At 52.0% G+C, this 21,514-nt stretch overlaps 2 protein-coding genes and 1 long non-coding RNA gene across 7 annotated transcripts; 2 read left to right on the top strand and 1 right to left on the bottom strand.

Annotated features, from left to right (window-relative positions):
* Positions 1-1,021: 1,021 nt before the first annotated feature.
* LOC112907532 (glutathione S-transferase theta-1) lies at positions 1,022-11,503 on the top strand. 4 transcript variants are annotated; one of them, XM_025982751.2, is made up of 5 exons: positions 1,022-1,221; positions 3,283-3,370; positions 5,252-5,402; positions 10,643-10,819; positions 11,035-11,503. In XM_025982751.2, the coding sequence occupies exons 1-5, from the start codon at positions 1,110-1,112 to the stop codon at positions 11,227-11,229; spliced, it is 723 nt and encodes a 240-aa protein (XP_025838536.2). In that variant the 5' UTR covers positions 1,022-1,109; the 3' UTR covers positions 11,230-11,503. The 4 variants fall into 4 exon arrangements, with proteins under 4 accessions (XP_025838536.2, XP_072579454.1, XP_072579453.1 ...); XM_072723352.1 differs by having other exon boundaries at positions 1,034-1,323; XM_025982752.2 differs by lacking the exon at positions 3,283-3,370 and having other exon boundaries at positions 1,036-1,221.
* On the bottom strand, positions 7,791-11,956 carry LOC140594162 (uncharacterized). Its single transcript, XR_011994708.1, has 2 exons — positions 11,785-11,956; positions 7,791-8,033 (listed from the first exon to the last, which is right to left on the bottom strand). It is a non-coding gene; the product is annotated as an uncharacterized lncRNA (long non-coding RNA).
* Positions 11,957-13,323: 1,367 nt separating this feature from the next.
* Positions 13,324-19,634, top strand: LOC112907522 (glutathione S-transferase theta-3-like). Of its 2 annotated transcripts, none has more exons than XM_025982743.2 (5): positions 13,324-13,541; positions 14,999-15,086; positions 16,832-16,982; positions 18,732-18,908; positions 19,237-19,634. In XM_025982743.2, exons 1-5 carry the CDS (start codon positions 13,430-13,432, stop codon positions 19,429-19,431), a joined length of 723 nt encoding a protein of 240 aa, XP_025838528.1. In that variant the 5' UTR covers positions 13,324-13,429; the 3' UTR covers positions 19,432-19,634. The 2 variants fall into 2 exon arrangements, with proteins under 2 accessions (XP_025838528.1, XP_072579451.1); XM_072723350.1 differs by lacking the exon at positions 13,324-13,541 and adding an exon at positions 14,715-14,745.
* The last annotated feature ends 1,880 nt before the right edge of the window (positions 19,635-21,514 follow it).

Here is a 21,514-nt window from a genome sequence, read left to right as displayed (position 1 = left end):
TGTGACTATCATAAATAAATAAAAAAAAAATAAATAGATTTCACAAATAGTGTGATTACACCATGTCTTTCTGCTGGACTTACCTTACTCAGCATTATGCCCACAGGGTCCACTTAGGTTGTCACAAATGACAGGATTTCCTTCTTTCTCATGGCCGAATAGTATTCCATTGGGTATATACACCACATGTTCTTTTTTTTTTTTTTTAAGATTTTATTTATTTATTCATGAGAGACACACACACAAAGGCAGAGACACAGGCAGAGGGAGAAGCAGGCTCCATGCAAGGAGCCCAATGTGGGACTCTATCCCAGGTCTCCAGGATCAAGCCAGGCCAAAGGCAGCCGCTCAACCGCTGAGCCACCCGGGCTGCCCAACACCACATGTTCTTTATTCGTTCATCCCTTGCTGGCACTTAGTTGTTTCCATGTCTTGGCCATTGTGAATAATGCACCAATGAACGTGAAGGTGCAAATATCTCTTTCCTATCCCGTTTCCATTTTCTTCGAACATATGCCCAGAAGGGGGATTGCTGGATCTTTCCCTGTCATTCTAAAGATGGAGAAACTGAGGCCCAGAGCAGGGAAAAAAAACAAATTCAGGGAATCTGAGGCATGGTCCTGGCAGGAGCAGGAAGAGGAAGGCTGCCACATTACAAGCAGAGCAATCTGAGCGGAGTGAGTTGGCCCATAATGCTAAACAGAAGTCCGGAGGCTGTGCCACTTGCTGGCATCACGACCTCTGGAGAGCGCGGCTAAGAACGCGGACTCCGGGGCCAGACTTCCCGGCGCATAGTCACTCCCTGCCTCAATTTCGAGACATCCCTAAAATGGAGATGATAGGAAAATCCGACAGTGACAGCGACGGCGTGGATGACCTTGAAGACACCGTGGTAAGTGAAATAAGCCAGTGACAAGGGACTGTGCCTTAGCGGGAGCCGGGAGGGCGTCACCCCGCCGCTGGGCCCTGCGCTCCGGCCGCCCCCCGCAGCCACCCAATGGGGAGCGGAGGCCAGCGGGGCGTGGCCCACGACCCGGGCTCGCAGCGGCCGGAGTCGCTGGAGTCCCCGGGGTCCCCGCGGCCGCCCCCGCCCCCGCCCCCGCCCCGCCATGGGCCTGGAGCTCTACCTGGACCTGCTGTCCCAGCCCTGCCGCGCCGTCTACATCTTCGCCAAGAGGAACGGCATCCCCTTCGAGCTGCGCCCCGTGGAGCTGCGCAAAGGTGGGCTCGGCCTGGGTTTGGGACCCGAGGGATCGGGGAGGCCAAATACTGCCCGAGGGGACGCTGGGCGCCAGCGCCTTCTTGGGGCCCGTGCTGAAAAAGGTGAGTCGTCGGGGAGATCCGAGCGTCGGGGGGTCCCCCCCACCCAACGCTGCTCGGTCCAGCAGGGTGGACGGTGCGGCTCGGAGGAGGCCGAGGAAAGGGGTGGGAGCTTCAGGAAAAAGACCTCGTCTACAGAAACAGGGAGCACCTGGACTTAGGGAAGGAGGACCTCCAGAAAAGAGATGGAGGCAGGAGGCGTGGGTAAGGGGGCCGTGTATAGGCTGGGGCAGAGCCCAGTCCCTCCTTGTGGCCTCCACGGCCGAATTGGCAGCTGCAGTCACCAGGGTCGAGACTTCTCCAGCGCTACACTGTGCGCATCGGTCCAGTCTGCACCACCGGGGACCCTCTCTGTGGCCCTCATTCTTCTGCTTTGCCTTCTCTGCTTTACCTTGTGCTCTGCCTTCTTGTTCCTGCTGGGAGAGGCCCCTGGGGGGGGGGGGGGTAGGCCGGGGGCTTGAGGGGGAACTGCTGGAGCTTGGTGAGCCCTGCACTCTGAGCTGGAGGGCTTGTTTCCCTGGCAGGCTCCCAAGGCTCTGAGGACACAGCTGGCAGTTGGGAGGTAAGAGGGAAGCAGAGCCCAGGTACTGCCCGGTGGGCAAGTAACTCCACTTGGCTGAGCCTTCCCCCCACCATCACTTCCCCCCACTATCACTTCCCCACCACGTTGAGGCCCTTGCCTGCCTTTGTGGCTGTGTACTGGCCTGTCTGCCTGCGGACTCATCTTCTCCTGGGGGCAGTTTCCACTTGTCCTGCCCAAGGGTTATCTCTGCAGAGTGCAGGTGAGAGAGCATGGGGACAAAGGAACATCCCAGCCAGGCTATCAGATAAAGGATGCAGAAAGCGGTGTTTCACTAGGAGAGGAGGGCAGGTGTGCCTGGTGAAGGCACAATCTGAAGAGAGGGAAAAGGGAGGATAGTGGGTGTGTTTGAAGCTAGGGTGTTAAGGCAATCGTGTATGGCTTCGAGGAGTTTCCACATGATCCTGGGGGTAACGGGGAGCCGATGAAAGCTGTTGAGCAGGATAGTAATGAGCTTAAGTCCTCATCAGAAACTTCTCTCTGACTGCATCTGCAGGAGTAGGAGCCACCCACACAAACTCAAGCAGAGGCCGGGGTCCCAGGGGACACGAGGCTTGCACCTTTTGGGAGGCTGTGGGACAAAAAACGTGACTGTTCCAGCTCCAGCAGAACCTAAAGGCAGGGCCAGCCCTGTGTCCCCAGTGGCCAGGGGAGGGTGAAGAAGGGGACACAGAGGAACTGATAGAAGTTGGGTTTTGTTTTATTTTTTAAATTTTATTTATTTATTTACGAGAGACACACACACACACACACAGAGAGAGAGAGAGAGAGGCAGAGACACAGGCAGAGGGAGAAGCAGGCTCCTCACAGGTAGCCCAATGTGGGACTCAATTCCTGGACCCTGGGATCAAGCCCTGAGCCAAAGGCAGACGCTAAATATGAACCACTGAGCCACCCAGGCATTCCAGAAGTTGTTTTTGCAAATAAATAGATAGCAGGAAAAAGCCACTTCTCTGTGTTTGGGGAACTTACCCTAGAGTCCGCAGAGAAAGGGGCACTGTAAGAAATCAGGGCTCCATTTGGGGACTAGCCACCCTGCTCTGGCAGCGTGGGGCCCCCTGAATATGAACTTATGAGGCTGGGTATGGTGCAGAGGTGGTGGGTGGGTGCGTGTGAAGGCCCGGCTGAAGCATCATATCCTGCACACTGGGCTGTGGGTGGAGCTTGTGCCCAATGGGACAGGGCATGGGCTGTCGAGGCCTGTCCTGCAACATTAGGCAGAGTAGTCTCCTGCTCCTCCCAAAGTGGCCCTCACAGCCTCTGCCACACAGGAGAGCAGCTGGGGACAGGAGAAGAGCCATGAAACTGGGACCTAGGCATAGTTGGGCGTGGGCACAGGCCATGCAGCCTCAGTGTTCCTTCCCTTTCCCACCACTCTGCAGGTCAGCACCTCAGTGATGCCTTTGCCCAGGTCAACCCCCTTAAGAAGGTGCCTGCTTTGAGGGACGGGGACTTCACCTTGACAGAGAGGTAACTGGGGCCCTTGGGCTGCTACCAGAACTTGCTGGAACCATCTTGTCCTAACCCTCTGTTTATTTGTTTTTTTTTTCAAGATTTATTTATTTATTTATGAGAGAGAAAGAGAGCAGGTGAGTGGAGTGAGGGGCAGAGGGAGAGAGAGTCCACAAGCAAACTCCCAGCTGAGCGCAGAGCCCGATTCAGGGTTCTAGCCCAGGACCCTGAGATTGTGACCTGAGCTGAAACCAAATTTGGTTGCTTAACTGACTGAGCCGGCCAGGTGCCCCCTAACCCACAATTTTAGAGACAAAAAAAGAAAATCCTCAGAGGTGAAGAGCCCTTAGCCCAACATCCCACAGAGTCAGGACTAGAACCCAGTCCCTGACTATCCCTTGATCCAGTTCACAGAGATGCTTGGGAAAAAATAAGTATCTATTTTACCTCTGCACCAGTCCTATGACTGTGGGTGAGAGTACCCCAGGGTAGGGGTGCAGGGCGAGGCAGGGGCAGTGCTCTGGCTCGAGATGGCCCATGGGCATCTGGGACACCCAGTGGCTCCAAGTCCGGAGAATTTTTCCCAACTCTGCCCCTTTTGTCACCTAATCACTGCTCCCATAACAAGGAGAACTTGAAGCTTTAGAACTTATCTCTGGCATTGTGAGGTGGATGCATCCCCAAGGGAATTCCTGGTATGATGCCAGTGCCATTTTTTCCTTTCTGCTGCTCTCTATTGTCCTGGCTCCTTGTATTACTCAGTTTTGAGCACACATAGTACCTGTCAGGGGCATTGTTCAATTTCTGCATTTCCCTGTGTCTTTTCTCACTGTCAGGAGGTCTGTGACTCCCAGGGACTTGCAGCCCTCCCCAGAGGTGGTTTGATCAGTTAGCTGGGAGGAAAAAAGCTCCAGGGTACCTTGTACCAACAAGTGAGTTGGTAAGCCGGGGCATGGGTACAGGATTCATGATAGGGAATAGAGGTTTTCTGCCTTTTGGCTGGGGTATGTAACCCTGGGGGTACCCCAAGTTCCTGAAAGCCTTCCTATGGCCCCAAATTCATGCATCCTCAAGGCCCTTCCAGCTCCATCCCTGTCCCAACACCATGGTAGCCCTCATAGCCTAGAGCAGGAGGAGAGCTTCAGGGACCTGGTCTGATCTGCTGTTCCATGATCCTGCAGCACCCTCAGTGTTTCCTACAGGGTGCTTTAGGGAGAGCAGAGGGATAACAGGAAAGATTTTTTGAGCAATCAGGCCATCTGAGGCCAGTCTGGATGCCAGAGGATGAGGATGGATGCAGATTGGAAAGAACCGAGCTTTAAGGCTCAGCTTTGATGGTGTCTCCTCCAGGAAGTCCTGTGGCCCGCTAATCAGAGACTGTCTCTGAACACTTGGCAGGATGCTCTGCTGTGGGCTTTTGCCCGATGGTAGGATGAGCTTGGGTATTAGCCTCAGAAAGACTCTCGGTCCTGCCACCAAAGGCTCTGTGCCCTGGGCAAGTCCCTTAACTGTTCTAAGCCTGGCTTGCTTTCTTTCTTTCTTTCTTTCTTTCTTTCTTTCTTTCTTTCTTTCCTTCTTTCTTTCTTTCTTTCTTTCAAGATTTTATTTACTTATTCATGAGAGACACATATAGAGAAAGAGGCAGAGACACAGGCAGAGGGAGAAGCAGGCTCCATGCAGGGAGCCCGACGTGGGACTTGATCCCAGGTCTCCAGGATCACGCCTTGGGCTGAAGTCTCCCCTAAACTGCTGAGCCACCCGCGCTGCCCTAAGCCTGGCTTTCTTATCTGGAAAATGAGGCAAATACTTTTGCACATTGTCAGGAAAACTAAAGGGACTCTGATTAAGCCCCCAGCACAGTGTCCTTCCTCCACCCATCATGTCATCCCTCCCCTGCAGCGTGGCCATCCTGCTCTACCTGAACCGCAAGTATAAAGTCCCCGACCACTGGTACCCCCAGGATCTACAGGCCTGTGCCCGTGTGGATGAGTACCTGGCATGGCAGCACACAGCCCTGCGGAGAAACTGCCTCCGGGCCCTGTGGCATAAGGTGAGGCCCTGAGGAGGGGGCTGGCGGGGGGGAAGTGAGTGAGGGCGTCACCCCAAAGTGGCTAAAGCATCATTGCACTCTTCTTTTCCATTTGGATAGTCTCTATTGACTTGGTTTGACTCTGCTAATTCTTTCTTCTGTTGTGCCCACGCTGCTATTAAACCCACCTAATACAGTCTTTATTTGAGATGTGTATTTTTCAGTTCTAGATATTCCATTTGGTTCTTTTTATTATTATTCTTTTTTTTTTATTTTTTATTTCTCCATTTGGTTCTTTTTTAAAGTTTCCACTTCTTTGCTGAAATTCACCATCTAAACAGATTTGGTTCATCTACCCATTTGGTCCATCTTTTCTTCTAAATTCTTTTTATTTTTTTATTAAAAAAATTTTTTTTGTAAGTGATTGAAGTATTTATTTATTTATTTTTATCCATGATAGACACAGAGAGAGAGAGAGAGAGAGAGAGACAGAGACAGAGACACAGGAGGAGGGAGAAGCAGGCTCCATGCCGGGAGCCCGACGCAGGACTCCATCCCGGAACTCCAGGATCGTGCCCTGGGCCAAAGGCAGGCAACAAACAGCTGAGCCACCCAGGGATCCCCCGATTCTTTTTATTTTTAATTTGATTATTATTATTTTTTTTAAAGATTTCATTTATTTATTCATGACAGAGAGAGACAGACAGACAGGCAGAGGGAGAAACAGGCTCCATGCAGGAATCCCAACATGGGACTCGATCCTGGGTCTCCAGAATCACAACCCTGGGCTGAAGGTGGCGCTAAACCGCTGGGCCACCGGGGCTGCCCTTAATTATTATTTAAAAAATATTTTTATTTATTTATTCATGAGAGATGCAGAGAGAGAGAGGCAGAGACACAGGCAGAGGGAGAAGCAGGCTCCCTGCGGGGAGCCCAATTTGGGACTCCATCCCATGACTCCGGGATCATGACCTGAGCCAAAGGCAGATACTGAGCCACCCAGGCGCCCTCTTCTAAATTCTTTTTTTTTTTTTTTTAAGATTTTATTCATTTATTCATGAGAGACACAGAAAGAGGCAGAGACACAGGCAGAAGGAGAACCAGGCTCCACGCAGGGAGCCTGACGTGGGACTCGATCCCGGGTCTCCAGGATCACACCCTGGGCTGAAAGCAGCGCCAAACCACTGAGCCACCCAGGCTGCCACGTATTTTATTTTATTTATTTTATTTTATTTTATTTTATTTATTTTATTTTTTAAAGATTTTATTTATGCATTCATGAGAGACACAGAGAGAGAGGCAGAGACACAGACAGAGGGAGAAGCAGGCTCCATGCAGGGAGCCTGATGCGAGACCTGATCCGGGGACTCCAGGATCACGCCCCAAGCCGAAGGCAGACACTCAACCGCTGAGCCACCCAGGCTTCCCATGTATTTTATTTTTTAAAAGATTTTTAAATCACTTTTTGGGGTGGCTGGGTGATACAGTTGGTTAAGCACCTGATTCTCGGTTTTGGCTCAGGTGGTGATCTCAGGGTTGTGAGATTGAGCCCCACATCAGGTTCCACGCTCTGTGCAGTGTCTGCTTGGGAGTCTCTCTTCCTCTGCTCCTCCCCAGCTCATGTGCATGCTCTCTCTCTCTCTCTTGCTCTCTCTCTCTCAAAGATGTAAGATTTTTTTTTAAAAGATGTTATTTATTTATTTGAGAGAAAGAGCAAGAGAGAGAGAGAGCGAGAGAGAGAGCACAAGTAGGGGACAAGGAGAAGTGGGCTCCCTGCTCAGGCTCAGGGATCATGACCTGAGCAGAAGGCAGCCACTAACTGACTGAGCTACCCAGGCACCCCTAAATAAATAAATCTTAAAAAAAATTTTTTAAATAGTTTTTTCTTTTTTAAGTTTATTTATTTTTCTTAGTAATCTCTACACCCATGTGAGTCTCCAACTCATTACCCTGAGATCAAGAGTCACACACTTTCCCTCAGAGCCAGCCAGGCACCTCTGTATGATTCCAGTTACATGAGATCCCTAGAGTAGTTCTGTTCATAAAGACAAAAAAGTTGGGGTGCCTGGGTGGCTCAGTCAGTTAAGCATCTGTCTTCAGCTCAGATCATGATCTCAGGGTCCTGGGGAGTATGCTTTTCCCTCTTCCTCTGCCTGCCGCTCTGCCTACTTGTGCTCCCTCTCTCTGTCAAATAAATAAATAAAATGTTAAAAAAAAAAAGACAAAAAAAGTAGAAGGATGGCTGCCAGGGGTTCACGAGGAGGGGGAGTGGGGTGTTGTTGTTTAATGGGGACGGACTTTCAGTGTGGGACGATGAATGAGTTCTGAAGATGGATGGCAGTGTTACCTGATGCCTGAGTCTAGGTTCTTGAGTCTCGATGTCGTAGAAATGAACATTGAACTTGAGAGAAAGAAAATATGTGGAGTTTATTAGAGATAGCTTGTATAAAAGGGGGCTGACAAGAAAGAGGAATATCACTACCCTCTCCGTAGGCTGCGAGAGTTATAAAGGCACTTTTCCAAAGGGTGAGGGGCTGGGAATGGGCAAGTGTCCTTCGATCCCATGGTCATTATCGTGCAGGCTTCAGTTTTTAGTGGACACAAGACAATCACAGGATGTTTTTCTTCATGGTCAACATTCTTTTAGGGCTCCTGGAAAACAGAGATACTTGTGCAAGTAGGCTTTAAATTGTTAGTTCTGATTTTGCTCAGACAACCATTACTCCCCCATGGCTGTTATCTCTCATTGATTCATTTTCTTTCCCAGAAGGAGATGTTCGTCTCTAAGCTTGTGGACGCTTTTAACCTTTGTCTTACACCTGCGACTTTTACAGGAGCTAAGTCCCTCTTGCTTTCTCTATGCTATCTCAGCGGTGATGGTTATACAACAGTGTGAATGTACTTAATGCTGTGGAACTGTACACTTAAAAATGGTTAGGATGGGAAATTTTATGTTACATGTTTCTTACCATAATTAAAAATAAAACAATTAGGGCACCTGGGTGGCTCAGTGGTTGAGTGTCTGCCTTTTCAGGTCGTGATCTCAGAGTCCTGGGACCGAGTTCTGCATCAGGCTCGGGAGCCTGCTTCTCCCTATGTCTCTGCCTCTCTGTGTCTCTCATGAATAAATAAATAAAATCTTAAAAATAAAATAAATAAAAAATAAAAACAATTATAGTAACATGTAACCAATAGAATAATCACTAGCGGGATGCCTGGAGGGCTCAATGGTTGAGCATCTGCCTTTGGCTTGAGTTCAGGTCATGCCCTCGATCCGATGCCCAATGTGGAGCCTGACACGGGGCTAAATCCCACTCGGTCCTGGGATTGAGTCCCACAGTGGGCTCCCTGCAGGGAGCCTGCTTCTCCCTTTGCCTGTGTCTCTGCCTCTCTCTGTCTCTCATGAATGACTAAATAAAATCTGTAAAAAATATAAAAAATAAAACCCTAAGAATTTTGGATCAACCAAATCAGAACAGAAGGGAAATGTAGACAATCTCTTTCAGGGGTGAGGCCGATAAGAAATGAGGGAGGAGGGCAGCCCCCGTGGCTCAGCGGCTTAGCGCCGCCTGCAACCCAGGCTGTGATCCTGGAGACTCGGGATCGAGTCCCACGTCGGGCTTCCTGCACGGAGCCTGCTTCTCCCTCTGCCTGTGTCTCTGTGTCTCTGCCTCTCTCTCGCTCTCTCTGAATAAATAAATAAATAAATCTTAAAAAAAAAAAAAAAGAAAAGAAATGAGGGAGGAGGGCTAGGTGGGGTTCTGCAGATTGAGAGCCCATTGTGCCCCTCCTAAAGGAGGGGCTCCTTCTGGACATCAGCCTTAGATACTGAGCAGGGAAACCCTGTGGCCAGCACCCATTACATGAAAAAGAGAAAGTCTGGACTCTTACATGAAATGCCTGCAGTTTTAAATGTCAGCAACTGATCCATATTTTTATTTTTATTTTTATTTTTTTGCGAAAGTAGAGAATCTTTTTTTTTATGATTTATTTATTTATTCATGAGAAACACAGAGAGACAGAGACATAGGCAGAGGGAGAAGCAGGCTCCATCAGGGAGCCTGATGTGGGACTCCATCCCAGATCCTAGGATCACGCCCTGAGCCAAAGGCAGACTCTCAACCACTGAGCCACCCAGGTGGCCTGAGAGAGAGAGAGAGAGAGAGAGAGAGAGAGAGAGAATTTTAAGCAGACTCCACGCCCAATGTGGAGCCTGACACCGGGCTCAATCCCATGATGCTGAAATAGTGACCTGAGCTGAAATCAACAGTTGAACACTTAACCAACTGAGCCACCCAGGCACCCCCTGACCCACATTTTTAAAAACTCTGTAGCCAAAGGAATGTCATTAGCTCAGGTATGGCCTCCAGGGCATCAGTGGGAGACTGTTGACTCTATCTTGTATGGGGGAGGAAATTGAAACCCAAAGCCAGGGCTCATGTATAATCCTAGTCCTGTTAACCTAAATCCCAGGCTTCCCTAAGCAATTTTACCAAACAAAGCATGAAGCCTTCTTCCCTTGCTCCCCATCCACTGCATGTTCCAGACAGCTCTAGCAACCATGAGGCTGTTGATGGCTTCCCCCTAAAACACCTTCCTCCCAGAATCTTAGATACCACTCTTTCCTGGCCCTCCTCCTTAGTGTCTGATAGTTGTTCATTGTCAGAAAATGTCTGTTCTATTCTTGACTTAGTCTTTTCTTGGCTGTGCCATCTCAAGCAACTGACTGTCCCTCTCTGGGCCCCACTTTTCCATTTACAAGAGGAGTCATGTACTATTATTCCTATATTATAGATGAGGAAATTCAGGCTCAGAGGGTTTGAGTATTTTGTTTTAGGTCGCATACTTTGTAAGTGGCAGAGTGGAAACCTGAAAAGCTCACCCTCCTAATTACTTATATATTTAAGAGGTACTGACTTTATATTCAGGGGGAAGAGGTTATAACATAGACTGTCCTTAGGCTAGCTGCCTACTTCCAAAGTATAAAACTCATTGTTTAGGTCAGCTCTGAGTCATTCTCGAAGGGGTCTGAGTCCTTGTGTTAGATGTCCCTGAGGCTCAGCCATCAGAGATCACAGAGGCAGGAATATTTCTGTGAAAGGTGGTCCTTTGGGAATTTCCCTGCAGGCCTAGCCCAGCCTTGGAAGAAAGGTGCATGTAACCAGAAAGCAGCTCAGACTGGGGCAGGGGAGGCACACTTGCTTTCCTGACCCCGAGACTGGTTGGTCCCTAACCCTCTTCTTTGCCTTCCCACCTGCCAGGTGATGTTCCCTGTTTTCCTGGGTGAGCCAGTGTCTCCTGAGATGCTGGCAGCCACACTGGCTGAGTTGGATGCAACCCTGCAGTTGCTTGAGGACAAGTTCCTCCAGAACAAGGCCTTTCTCACTGGGCCCCACATCTCCCTGGCTGATCTGATAGCCATCACTGAGCTGATGCATGTGAGTGCTATGGATAGGGTGGGCCTGCTAGGGAGGGGGGAGTCCAGGGGGTTGTTGAACCCCTGCTCACGCTGCCCCCACTGCCCCCACCTGGCCATGACATATGGAAACTTCCTGGAGCTCTGGGCCCTACCACCCCCCCCCCCCCAACAGGCAGAGGCTGCCATCCTTGACTTTACCCATCCACCCCCATCCTGTTCTCTTTCTCTGTACAGCCTGTGGGTGCTGGCTGCCAAATCTTTGAAGGCCGACCCAAGCTGGCTGCATGGCGCCAGCGTGTGGAGGCAGCAGTGGGGGAGGATCTCTTCCAGGAGGCCCATGAGGTCATCCTGAAGGCCAAGGACTCTCCACCTGCAGACCCGATCATTAAGCAGAAGCTGATGCCTAGGGTGCTGGCCATGATCCAGTGAGCTGGGAAGGCTTGTCCCTGCTCTGCCCTTGACAGCTCACAAAGCACCTTCATTTCCAATGTCCCATGGGAGTCAGGCTCAGCGGGCAGGAGTGATTTGCCTGAGTCCCACTGCACCTGTGCTCCCCAGGTCAGGTCCCTACACCCACACCATCTTGCACAGCTGCCTATAAGCCACAATGAGAATGGAACAGCCAAATCTTATCCCCTTTAATCACTGCATTTTGATTTCAGTTTGGAAATAAACTTGGGCTTAGCCTGAGCCTGCGCTTCTACCTTGGATGTGTGATTTATTTGACCTGTCTTGGCCCCTGCCTTGGTCTCTATCTGAAGGACAACCCCCATTCCAAGGCCCTATGGGTCAGCTTCCCCATGATGGTTGAGAGTAAAATTAACAAATCCCCTCTACTCTTTTAGTTCTCGGAGAAAGTGATTTGTCAGACAGCATGGGATCAACAGGCATCCCATATGTGGTGACTATTGGCATAGTGATCAATCAGTTGGCTGGGCCAACCTTCCAGGACATGGCTCTTTGGCACCAAGTACTTTAACTCACAGGTCCTGCACCTCTTCTGTGGAATTGGTCAGGAGGGGCAAATCCAAACAGCATCTCTCCTGGTCAGGAATCAGTCATGCAGAGTCTTAAAGCCCATGCCTGTGATCTGTAAACCATAAACAGGCATAGTGTGCTCAGTTGGCATTTATTTATTTGTTTATATTTTAAGTAGGCTTCACACCCACTGTGGGGCTTGAACACTTAACCCTGAGATTAAGGGTTGCATGCTCTACTGACTGAGACTGGCAGACACCCCACCAGATTGTATTTTAAAATAATATTCTGGGGCACCTTGGTGGCTCAGCAGTTGAGCATCTGCCTTCAGCCCAGGGTGTGATCCTGGAGTCCCGACATTGAGTCCCACATCCAGCTCCCTGCATGGAGCCTGCTTCTCTCTCTCTGCCTGTGTCTCTGCCTCTTTCTCTATGTCTCTCATGAATAAATAAAATTAAAAAAAATTATTCTGGCTGCGTGGGTGGGGGGTGGGGGTGGTGTGGGGGCTGGTTGGACTGGTGGGTGGCTAAAGAGGAAGTAGGGGAATTGGATATTATAGTAATCTTGCCAAAGGTGATTTGTGCAGGTCAGGGCAACAAAAGGATGGAGAACATGGCCCCTCCCATCATGGAGAGGGAGAGGGCTCCAGCATCAGCCCAGGAAAGCAGTCTCCTGGGGTGGGGGTGGGGCGGGGCGGGTGGGTCTTACTTAAATCAGCTTGAATGACCTGGAAGGCCAAACTATTCTTAAATTTTCCAATAATATCTTGCTGAGGGTTTTTCTCTGAATCTTGGCTTTGGGGGCAAAGAGAGAGCCTCTCTTAGGGAATGGGGGTTCATAGCCATAGACCTCAGGAACCTGACAAATCAGTTGGAGAAACCTGGCCCTGCAAGGAAGTGGGGAAGTTTCAGCCCCCGCCCCCAAACCTCTAGCCCCATGGGTTTCTGCCGTTTGCTAGAGGGATTAGCTGGAGTGTAATGAATATGACCCCAGGGATTAGGGAGGGGAAGCTCATTCTCTCCTGGAGTGTGGGCGTGGCGTCTGCAGGGAGCTGGGGTCCGGAAACCTCCCCAGCCTCCATCCTGGGCACTGGGCTCAGGGGCCTACTGCACCTCGGTCCTCTGCCTCATTTTGTGTTCCTGGGGACTCAGAAGCCCCTCCTCTCTCAGTCCCCTCCCTGAATCTGGGGAGGTGGCTTGGGCCCCCTGAAGGCAGCGAGCCCCTTGGATCCTAAATTCCCTGAAGGTCTGTGCTGGAAGCGTCCTTGGCGGCCCGTTCCCCTTACCGCCCCCCACTGCGCCGTGTGACAAAGGTAGACCTCGAGGTCGGGAGGAGGGGTGTGACCTGGCAGCGAAGCCTCGGGTCTGGGGCCAAGGCTCCCAGTGCCTTCCCGGTCACCAGAGTTGCCCCCTGGCTTCCAGCCGAGGGAGGGAGAGCTGGCGCGCAGCTGACCGGTCCCAAACGCTCGGGAGCCATCCAATGGGCGAGAGGGCGCGGCGGGGTCGGCCCCGCCCCCGCCCCCGCCCCCGCCCTGCCCCCCCACCCCCGCGGCCTCCCGCGGTAGGCGCGGCGCCTGGCGGTTCCTGCCGGCCGTTCGGGTTCCGGGTCTTGTCCCCGAGGTGCGGCCCCCGGGACGCCCCGCCGCCCCGCCATGGGCCTGGAGCTCTACCTGGACCTGCTGTCCCAGCCCTGCCGCGCCGTCTACATCTTCGCCAAGAGGAACGGCATCCCCTTCGAGCTGCGCCCCGTGGAGCTGCTCAAAGGTGGGCCGGGCCGCCCGTGCGCGCGGGGACCCCCGAGTGCTGCGACACCCCCCAGTTCGGAAACTGTCATCAGCCATGGCTTGTGTCCTTTCCAAGAGCCCGGACCTTTGCCTAGTGAATACGAAACATTTTTCAAGATACAGGTTAAGAGGGAGCAGAGCAGATAGAGAGCAGTGGAGGGCTTGGGTGGGGGGTAGGGCGTGGGGAGGCGAACGGAGTGCCCCCAATACCTACACACCCGGGCTTGGGGAAGGCAAGGAAACCGCCTCTCCATTTCTGAGTCGGAGTAGCCCACAGCTCTTGCATTTCTGCAGGTGCCAGCAGGAGAGTTGTTCCGCCTGGATCTGGTCTCCTCTTAATTTCTACAGCTACAGCTACCAACCTCCCCTCCACATTCACAGGATCCAAGGGAGGGGCAGAGCTGTAATGGGACAGCAGGCCCACCCTTGGGCAGACCAGAAGGGAGACCTCTTCTTGGCTGAGCCCGCCCACCTCCTGTCTTTGGTGCCCCCAGCCAGGGCCACCGACTGCTGCCTCCTTGCTCCACCTGTCCAGCTCTTCTTGGATGGGGGCTGGGCACAGAGGCACTTTTTTTTTTTTTTCCCAAGATTTTATTTATTTATTCATGAGAGACCCACAGAGAGAGACAGAGAGAGAGAAAGAGAGAGGCAGAGGCACAAGCAGGCTCCATGCAGGGAGCCCGATGTGGGACTCAATCCTGGGTCTCCAGGATCACGCCCTGAGCTGAAGGCGGCGTTAAACCACTGAGCTACCCAGGCTGCCCAGAGGCACTTTTTTGGAGGGAGAATGGGTAGGGGTGATTCTCTTAGGTGGGCGCATGGGCAGGCTGGAGCCTGGTTCCACACAGGCCCTCTGACTCCACAAACCATAATTGTACCCTCCAGCACTGGCCCAGCTCAAGGAATGTAGAAGTGAGTCAGACCTATGAACCTCCATTGGGGAAGGAGCCTTGAGGGTTTGGCACAGGACAGAAAGAAGAGCTGAGCTGCTGGAGGCTGGGTGATGAAGTGGGCAGGAGCTCTCAGAGAGGGTGGGGTTGACCTGAGGGCTAGGGGCAGGTGTGGCTGGAGCTCTGCGGTGTGGACAGGTCACCCAGCTGGCATAGGAAGATGGATTGCAGGGGCAGGCCTAGAATCCAGGGAGGAGAGTGGAGTGTCTGACATATGGATGGAATTGGCTGGGGGTGAGGGTCCCTCCCTTCATGGGCAAGCTGAGATGCTGCTTGGCCTGGGTTCCCAGGGGTGTGGACGCAGGAAGGGTGGACCTCTGTTGGGGTCAAGTTCTGTGATCTGGTGACCAGCAGAGTGATCTTTCTCCTGTTGCCCACCTGGATAGGGGCCTCAGAAAGCTGGTTCCTGGATGTTGGAGTGGGAGTTGGGCAGAGGCCTCAGGGGGCTCAGAATTCCCCTCACCTGCCTCACTGGTCTCTCTCACAGGCCAACACCACAGCGATGCTTTTGCCCAGGTGAATCCTCTGAAGAAGGTGCCAGCTTTGAAGGATGGAGACTTTACCTTGGCTGAAAGGTATCAGGTCCCCAGGCTGCTACCAGGCCTTGTGAGGCCAGTCAGCCGTCTGTGTATCTACTGTGGATGGTTTGTGTGCCCTGAGCACCTGTGCCAGCCCCAGCAGGCAGAGGAGCCTGGGGCTTTGGGGGGGGGGGCGTTGAAGTCATGGTATCCCCCGCTGTTCCTGGGCATTGTACAAAAGAGGAAACTGTGGCCAGGAGAGGGGAGGGACTTGGACGAGGTCACTGGGCCCAGCTTGTTTCCAGGCCTTCTCTCTGCCAACCTAGCCCCCAGATGGAAGAAGAGTGGAGAGCTAAATATTGAGGAGTAGCTGTACTGTGCGTAAGAGCTATCACTTCTATAAATCTTGGGGGCAAGTACTGTTGTCCTGGGAGTCAAGAGAACACCCAGAGAGCTTCAGCGGCTATTTGCTGAGCACTCACCAGGGCCAGGAACCATCTAGGCCCTGAGGCCAAAGCAGTGAACCATTCTAAGCGCTTGGCCTCATGGAACTCATACTCTAGAAGAGGGGACTGCTAATCTCTGTAAGGTGTAGCACATCAGGGGGTGATGAGTGCCATGGAGAAAATAAACAAGGTAAGAGTGAGAGAGGGTGCAATATTGAGTAGGATGTTGAGTAAAGGGCCCTTTGAGGAGCAGGCATCTGAGCAGAGACCTACAGGGAACAGAGGTGCAAGGTATTTGGGAAGAGTGTTCTGGCTAGAGGGCACAACAAAGCCGAAGGCTCTGAAGTGGGGCAATGCTTGGGGTCCAGGCAGAGGGGCAAGGGTAGCATGTAAGGCCAGGAAGACTTTGGCTTTACTGTAGGTAGATGGGGCCTTTGCAGGAGTTTAAGAAGAGGAGAACTGAGGTCTGAGTTTTAAAGGATCCCTCTGGCTGGAGTACTAATCCAGGAGAGGTGCTGGGGCCCCAGACCAAGGTGTTGATACAGGGGGACGTGGTGGTCAGTTCTGACTGCCCTTGAAGGTCAAGCCCAGGAATGTGCTGAAGAGTTAGAGGTCAGAGGGAGAGACAAGAGCCCAGGCCACCTCCAGGTTGGTGGATGAATGGTGGTATCCTTTACCGAGGCCACATAGTACCTCTGTGGTAGACCCAGATTCAAGTTCCACTTGGCTTTGGAACCTTGGGTCCTTGGACAGTCCAACATCCACAGAAGTATGGTGCTCTCTGGCCAGACATGATGGAGGGGGAGGAGAGAGGAGGAGGTCAGAGAGGGCTTCCTGGGGGAGGGGGCTGGAGGCTTTGGGCAGGTAGAGAAGAGATGGGACAGGGTGGGAAGCAGTGACCCATTCATCTGGGAGGCCTTGTCCCAGCTACAGTGAGTGTGAGGGGACAACTGGCCTTGCTTCTGTTGTGGTCATGCATTGGATATGGTGGGGAGTGGTACCCGAGTTGCTCTCGTCCTTCAAGAGCCATGTTGGGGCCCCCTTCCTCCTGGAAGCTTTCTCTGAGTACCCCATCACCCTCCTTCTGAAATCCCAACACACTTTGTTTTTCCCTTGGTGTCCTTAGTTCAGATGATAGGATGGGTCAATGTCGAGCTGTGTGACCCTAGGCCTAACCTCACCTAACCTCTCTGAGCCTCCCATTCCTACTCTGCACCATGGAGATAGTGAAACGCTCCACCCATAGGAGTTGGGGAAATGTGAGTGTGGGGGGCAGCCCCCACCCAGGGCCTAGCCCCTGTGAAGTGGCTGAAAAGTGACTAGTACATGTTCCTCACCCACCTCCATGTCCCCCAGTGTGGCCATCCTGTTGTATCTGAGTCGCAAGTATGAGGTCCCCGACCACTGGTACCCCCAGGACCTGCAGGCCCGCGCCCGTGTGGATGAGTACCTAGCATGGCAGCACACCACCCTCAGGAGTAGCTGTACCCGAGCCATGTGGCAGAAGGTGAGCTATGGCAGGACGGGAACCCTTCTAGGAGGCTCAACGGACCGTGTTTTCTGTTTTAAAAATTCCTTTTTTATAAAAAGATTTATTTACTCATGAGAGACACAGAGAGAGAGGCAGAGACACAGACAGAGGGAAAAGCAGGCTCCTGCGGGGACCCTGACATAGGACTCGATCCCATGGCCCCGGGATCACACCCTGAGCCAAAGGCAGATGCCCAACTGCTGAGCCACCCAGGTGTCCCAAGAAGTAAAATTTTTAAAAAAGATTCATTTATTTATTTGAGAGAGAGTGAGCAAGTGCATGCACATGCATGCACCCATGAGCAGGGGTGGGAGGGGTGCAGGGGGGTGGGGGGGAAGGGGCAGAGGGAGAGAATCTCAAGTAGACTCCCCGCTGAGTGGGAAGCCCGACTGACTGGACTCGATCTCACTACCCTGAGATCGTGCCCTGAGCCAAAATCAAGAGTTGGATGCTGAACCGAGCCATCCAGGCGCCCTTGAAAGAAGTAATATTCCTAATATTTAAGATGCTCTCAGAAAGCCATCAAAGAAAAACGCACAGGAGAAACATGGGCACAGGAAACCAGCAGAGATTTCGTTGAAGGACAGAGAGAAATGGTCATTAAGTGGATGAAAATACATTTTTTTAAAAAGATTTTATTTATTTATTCATGAGAGACACACACAGAGAAACAGAGACACAGGCAGAGGGAAAGGCAGGCTCCACGCGGGGAGCCCGATGTAGGACTCGATCCCCAGGACTCCAGCATCACCCTGAGCTGGAAGGCAGATGCTTAACCGCTGAGCCACCCAGGTGTCCCTGAAAATACATTTAACCTAAGAATCAAGTCAATGCACATTAAAACAGCACACACCTACCATTTTTACCTGTCAAATGTACAGATGTTCTTGAAATGTGTGCTCTGAATTATTTTTTAGGGTACTTACAAAGGTACTTAAGCTTAGGGTACTTACAAAGGGCCTGGCACACAGTGGGTGCCCTGTGGGTGTGAGGGAGCATGAGGTGGGCATGCTCATACTCTGCTGCAGGTAGAGTTCTACTGTTCTGAAGGGGCCCTTGGGCAAAATGCAGGTTCCTATAACCTTAGAGGTGTCCTCCTTGAGCCTCTCTGGGCTGGAAGGGGAGCTCCTTTGAGCTGGCAGGGGCAGGTGCCTGGTGTGTTTGAAGGCAGAATGGAGACAAGTCAAGTAGCGTGACTATAGACCTTTGCCACTCAAAGTGTGGTCCAGGGACTAGGGCCATCGGCACCACCTGAGAGCTTTGAAATGCAGAGTCTCAGGCACCACCCAGGCATACAGATCAGGAATATGCACTTTAACCAGATCCCAGAGGGATTCACATGCATCATCCCATTTGAGAAACCTGGGGTAGAGGAGGGGGTGGGGAGAGGCGAGAGGGTGACTGCTGCACGGAGGAGGGGCCTTGTGTTGAGGCTCTCATGGTGAGGGTAGTGGGGAGCCATGGAAGGCTTTATGCAGAGGGTGATGGGGGCAGACTGGGATTACAGAAGTTCCCCCATTGGCTGCCTTGCATGAGGACCTAGGGAGAGTAGAGGCTGTCCGTGTTGGAGTAGAAGATGACGCCTGGGCTGGTGATGGCAGTGCGTAGAAGGAGTGGGTCGGAGCGCGAAGAAATTTGAAGGCTTGGTGATAGATTGGTGAGAGCAGGAACCAGGCTAGGCTTTGGGCAGACCCTGAGCCCTCTCTCTGCCTGCCCACCCACCAGATGATGTCCCCAGTGTTCCTGGGTGAACAGGTGCCCGCTGAGACATTGGTCTCTACTCTGGCCGAGCTGGACAGGTGCCTGCAGCTGCTTGAGGACAAGTTCCTAAAGGACCAGGACTTCCTTGCTGGACCCCACATTTCAGTGGCTGATTTGGTGGCCATCACAGAGCTGATGCATGTGAGTGCTATGGGTAGGGTGGTCCACTGGGCAGTGCGGTGTTCTGGGAGGGATCCCATGTCCTAGCTCACATTGCCCCTTCTGGCTGTGGGGCCCTGAGCAAGTCGCTTCCCTCTCTGAGCCTCAGTGTTCTCATCTATAAAATGGAGCTTCAGACCCCATCCTGCAGTGACTTAAGAAGTTTCCCAGTGTCTCCTGGGAGAGAACCTCCAGCCTATTACACATGTAGCAGAGGAGGGAAAATCCACCCAGGGGAATCCCTCCACGAGGTCATGCTACCTCGTGCTTGACCATGCCTAACCCTCCACTTGGCTCCCTCTCCCCATAGCCTGTCAGCGCAGGCTGCCAAATCTTCAAAAGCCGACCTAAGCTGGCTGCATGGCGCCAACGTGTGGAGGCCGAGGTGGGGAAGGACCTCTTTCAGGAGGCACATGCAGTTGTCCTGAAGGCCAAGGACTTGCCTCCGGCCGACACCTCCATCAAGGAGAAGCTGAAGCCCTCGGTGCAGGTTTTGTTGCGGTGAGATGAGGGCCAGGCCTGTAGAGATGATGGAGACTCTGTTGTCAAAACGAAGAGGTGGAGTTGCCCCTCATAGGCTGTGAGCAAGACACGCTGTCCAGTCTCTGTCCCCAGTTCCCTCCAGGCACCAGGTCCTCCTTCCTCACTCCACTCCTGCCCCTTCGACCCTGACTTCGTGTGAGCTTAGTAAACATGTATATGACCCTGTCCCACCTGTGTTTTAAACTTTGCATGGCGCCTTACTCCTCTGAGGCTCAAGGATGAATCACTGAACTTTGCGCTCAAGGACTTGCCCACCCTCCAGGGCACCCCCTTCTGGGTGCACACAGTCACTCATCATTTTAGACGCCTTCTCCCAGCTTCCACCTCCTGGCCTTGGCTCAGGCTGTTTCTGTTGCTAATAGGGCCCTTCCTCACCTTTGCCCGGTGCCCCTTCTGGTCTTTAGGCATTTGTCACCATGTTGCTTCTCCAGGGAGACTTCCCTGACTTCCCTAGCCCCAGGCCGAGTCAGGTAACCCCCCCTGGGCTCCTCAGCCCCAGTGCTTCCCTCCCTCAGTCCTGGAATAAAGCTGGTTCAATAGCCCCTGGGCTGAGCATGGGTCACAGATGGGGGTTGACCTGGTGAAGAGATGTCTGAATCGGGCCTGGCCTTGGTCTCTGTCCTCCCTCTGGGATGATGCTGTCTCCCACAGGTGGGGTGGGTGCAGGGCTGGTTCGTAAAGCACCTTGCAGGGAGGGGAGTCCCAGATTAGTTCTTGGCCCTCCAGGTGCTGCTGAGAGGCCTTGTTCTTTCAAGCCTACTTAACCCCGACCACTGTCTTATTTGTGCCCCACCCTGGGTCCCAGACTTGCCACCTGTCCCTGTCCTTTCTCCTTAAGGCTGTCACAATCTACCTGTCTTGTGTCCTAGACCCTCTAATGTCTTAGTCATCTAATAAACTGCTAATGGGACAGGGTCACGATTAGCCTTTCAGTCTGCTGCCTTCTCACGGAGGCTCCTTTTTAAAAAAAAAAAAAAGTTTATTTAGGGGTGCCTGGGTGGCTCAGTTGGTTAACCGTCTGCCTTTGGCTCAGGGTATGATCTCAGGGTCCTGGGATGGAGTCTACATTCGGCTCCCTGATCAGCGAGGAGTCTGCTTCTTCCTCTCCCTCTGCCCTTCTTCCCTGCTCATGTGCACACCTTCTCTATCTCTGTCTCTCTCATGGTCTCTGTCTCTCTCAGATAAATATATCTTTAAAAAATTAAAGATTATATTTATCTGAGAGAGAGAAAGAGAGGAAAAAATTAAAGATTATATTTATTTGAGAGAGAGAAAGAGAAGAAAGAGGAAATGGTAGAGGGAGATGGAGAAGCAGGCTCTCCACTGAGCAGGGAGCCAGACGCGGGGCTCGATTTTAGGACCCCAGGGATCATGACTTGATCTGACGGCAGATGCTTAATCAACTGAGCCACCCAAGTGCCCCTCCTTTTTTTTTTTTTTAAGATTTTATTTATTTATTTTTAAGATTTGTTTATTCATAAGAGACGGAGAGAGAGACACAGGCAGAGACACAGGCAGAGGGAGAAGCAGGCTCCCCAAGGGGAGCCTGATGCAGGACTTGATCCCAGGACCCCGGGATCACACCCTGAGCCAAAAGCAGGTGCTCAACCTCTGAGTCGCCCAGGTGTCCCTAAAGATTTTATTTCTGAGTAATCTCTACACCCAACATGAGGCTTGAACCTACAACCCTGAGATCAAGAGTCACATTCTCTACTGGCTGAACCGGCCAGGTGCCCAAGCCTCCTTTAATATGCTCACTCATATAGAATTTTAGAAGTGTAATTGAAATTATTCATATACACTCCCACATAATTTCTTTTTTTTTTACTCCCACATAATTTCAATTGTATTTTCATTTATAAGTCAAACAACTTTGCAACACTGACAAGAGTACCAGAGTACCATGTTTAGCCATATCAAGAGATTTCCATTTTTTTTTTTTTTAAGATTTATTCATTCATGAGAGAGAGAGAGAGAGAAAGAGGCAGACACAGGCAGAGGGAGAAGCAGGCTCCCCACAAGAAGCCGGACACGGGACTCAATCC

This window comes from Vulpes vulpes, chromosome 10 (genome assembly GCF_048418805.1).
Source record: "Vulpes vulpes isolate BD-2025 chromosome 10, VulVul3, whole genome shotgun sequence".
In the NCBI taxonomy this organism is placed as follows: domain Eukaryota; kingdom Metazoa; phylum Chordata; class Mammalia; order Carnivora; family Canidae; genus Vulpes; species Vulpes vulpes.
The sequence above is the reverse complement of the archived record's forward strand: the minus strand, read 5'-3'. Positions and strand labels throughout refer to the sequence as shown.

Excerpts from the sequence above, each read along its gene's own strand:
- LOC112907532 (XM_072723352.1), top strand. The coding sequence starts at position 1,110 with ATGGGCCTGGAGCTCTACCTGGACCTGCTGTCCCAGCCCTGCCGCGCC. Across the intron at positions 3,371-5,251 it reads GACTTCACCTTGACAGAGAG|CGTGGCCATCCTGCTCTACC; the intron begins GTAACTGGGGCC and ends CCTCCCCTGCAG. Across the intron at positions 5,403-10,642 it reads TCCGGGCCCTGTGGCATAAG|GTGATGTTCCCTGTTTTCCT; the intron begins GTGAGGCCCTGA and ends CCCACCTGCCAG.
- LOC112907522 (XM_025982743.2), top strand. The coding sequence starts at position 13,430 with ATGGGCCTGGAGCTCTACCTGGACCTGCTGTCCCAGCCCTGCCGCGCC. Across the intron at positions 13,542-14,998 it reads CCCCGTGGAGCTGCTCAAAG|GCCAACACCACAGCGATGCT; the intron begins GTGGGCCGGGCC and ends TCTCTCTCACAG. Across the intron at positions 16,983-18,731 it reads CCCGAGCCATGTGGCAGAAG|ATGATGTCCCCAGTGTTCCT; the intron begins GTGAGCTATGGC and ends CCCACCCACCAG.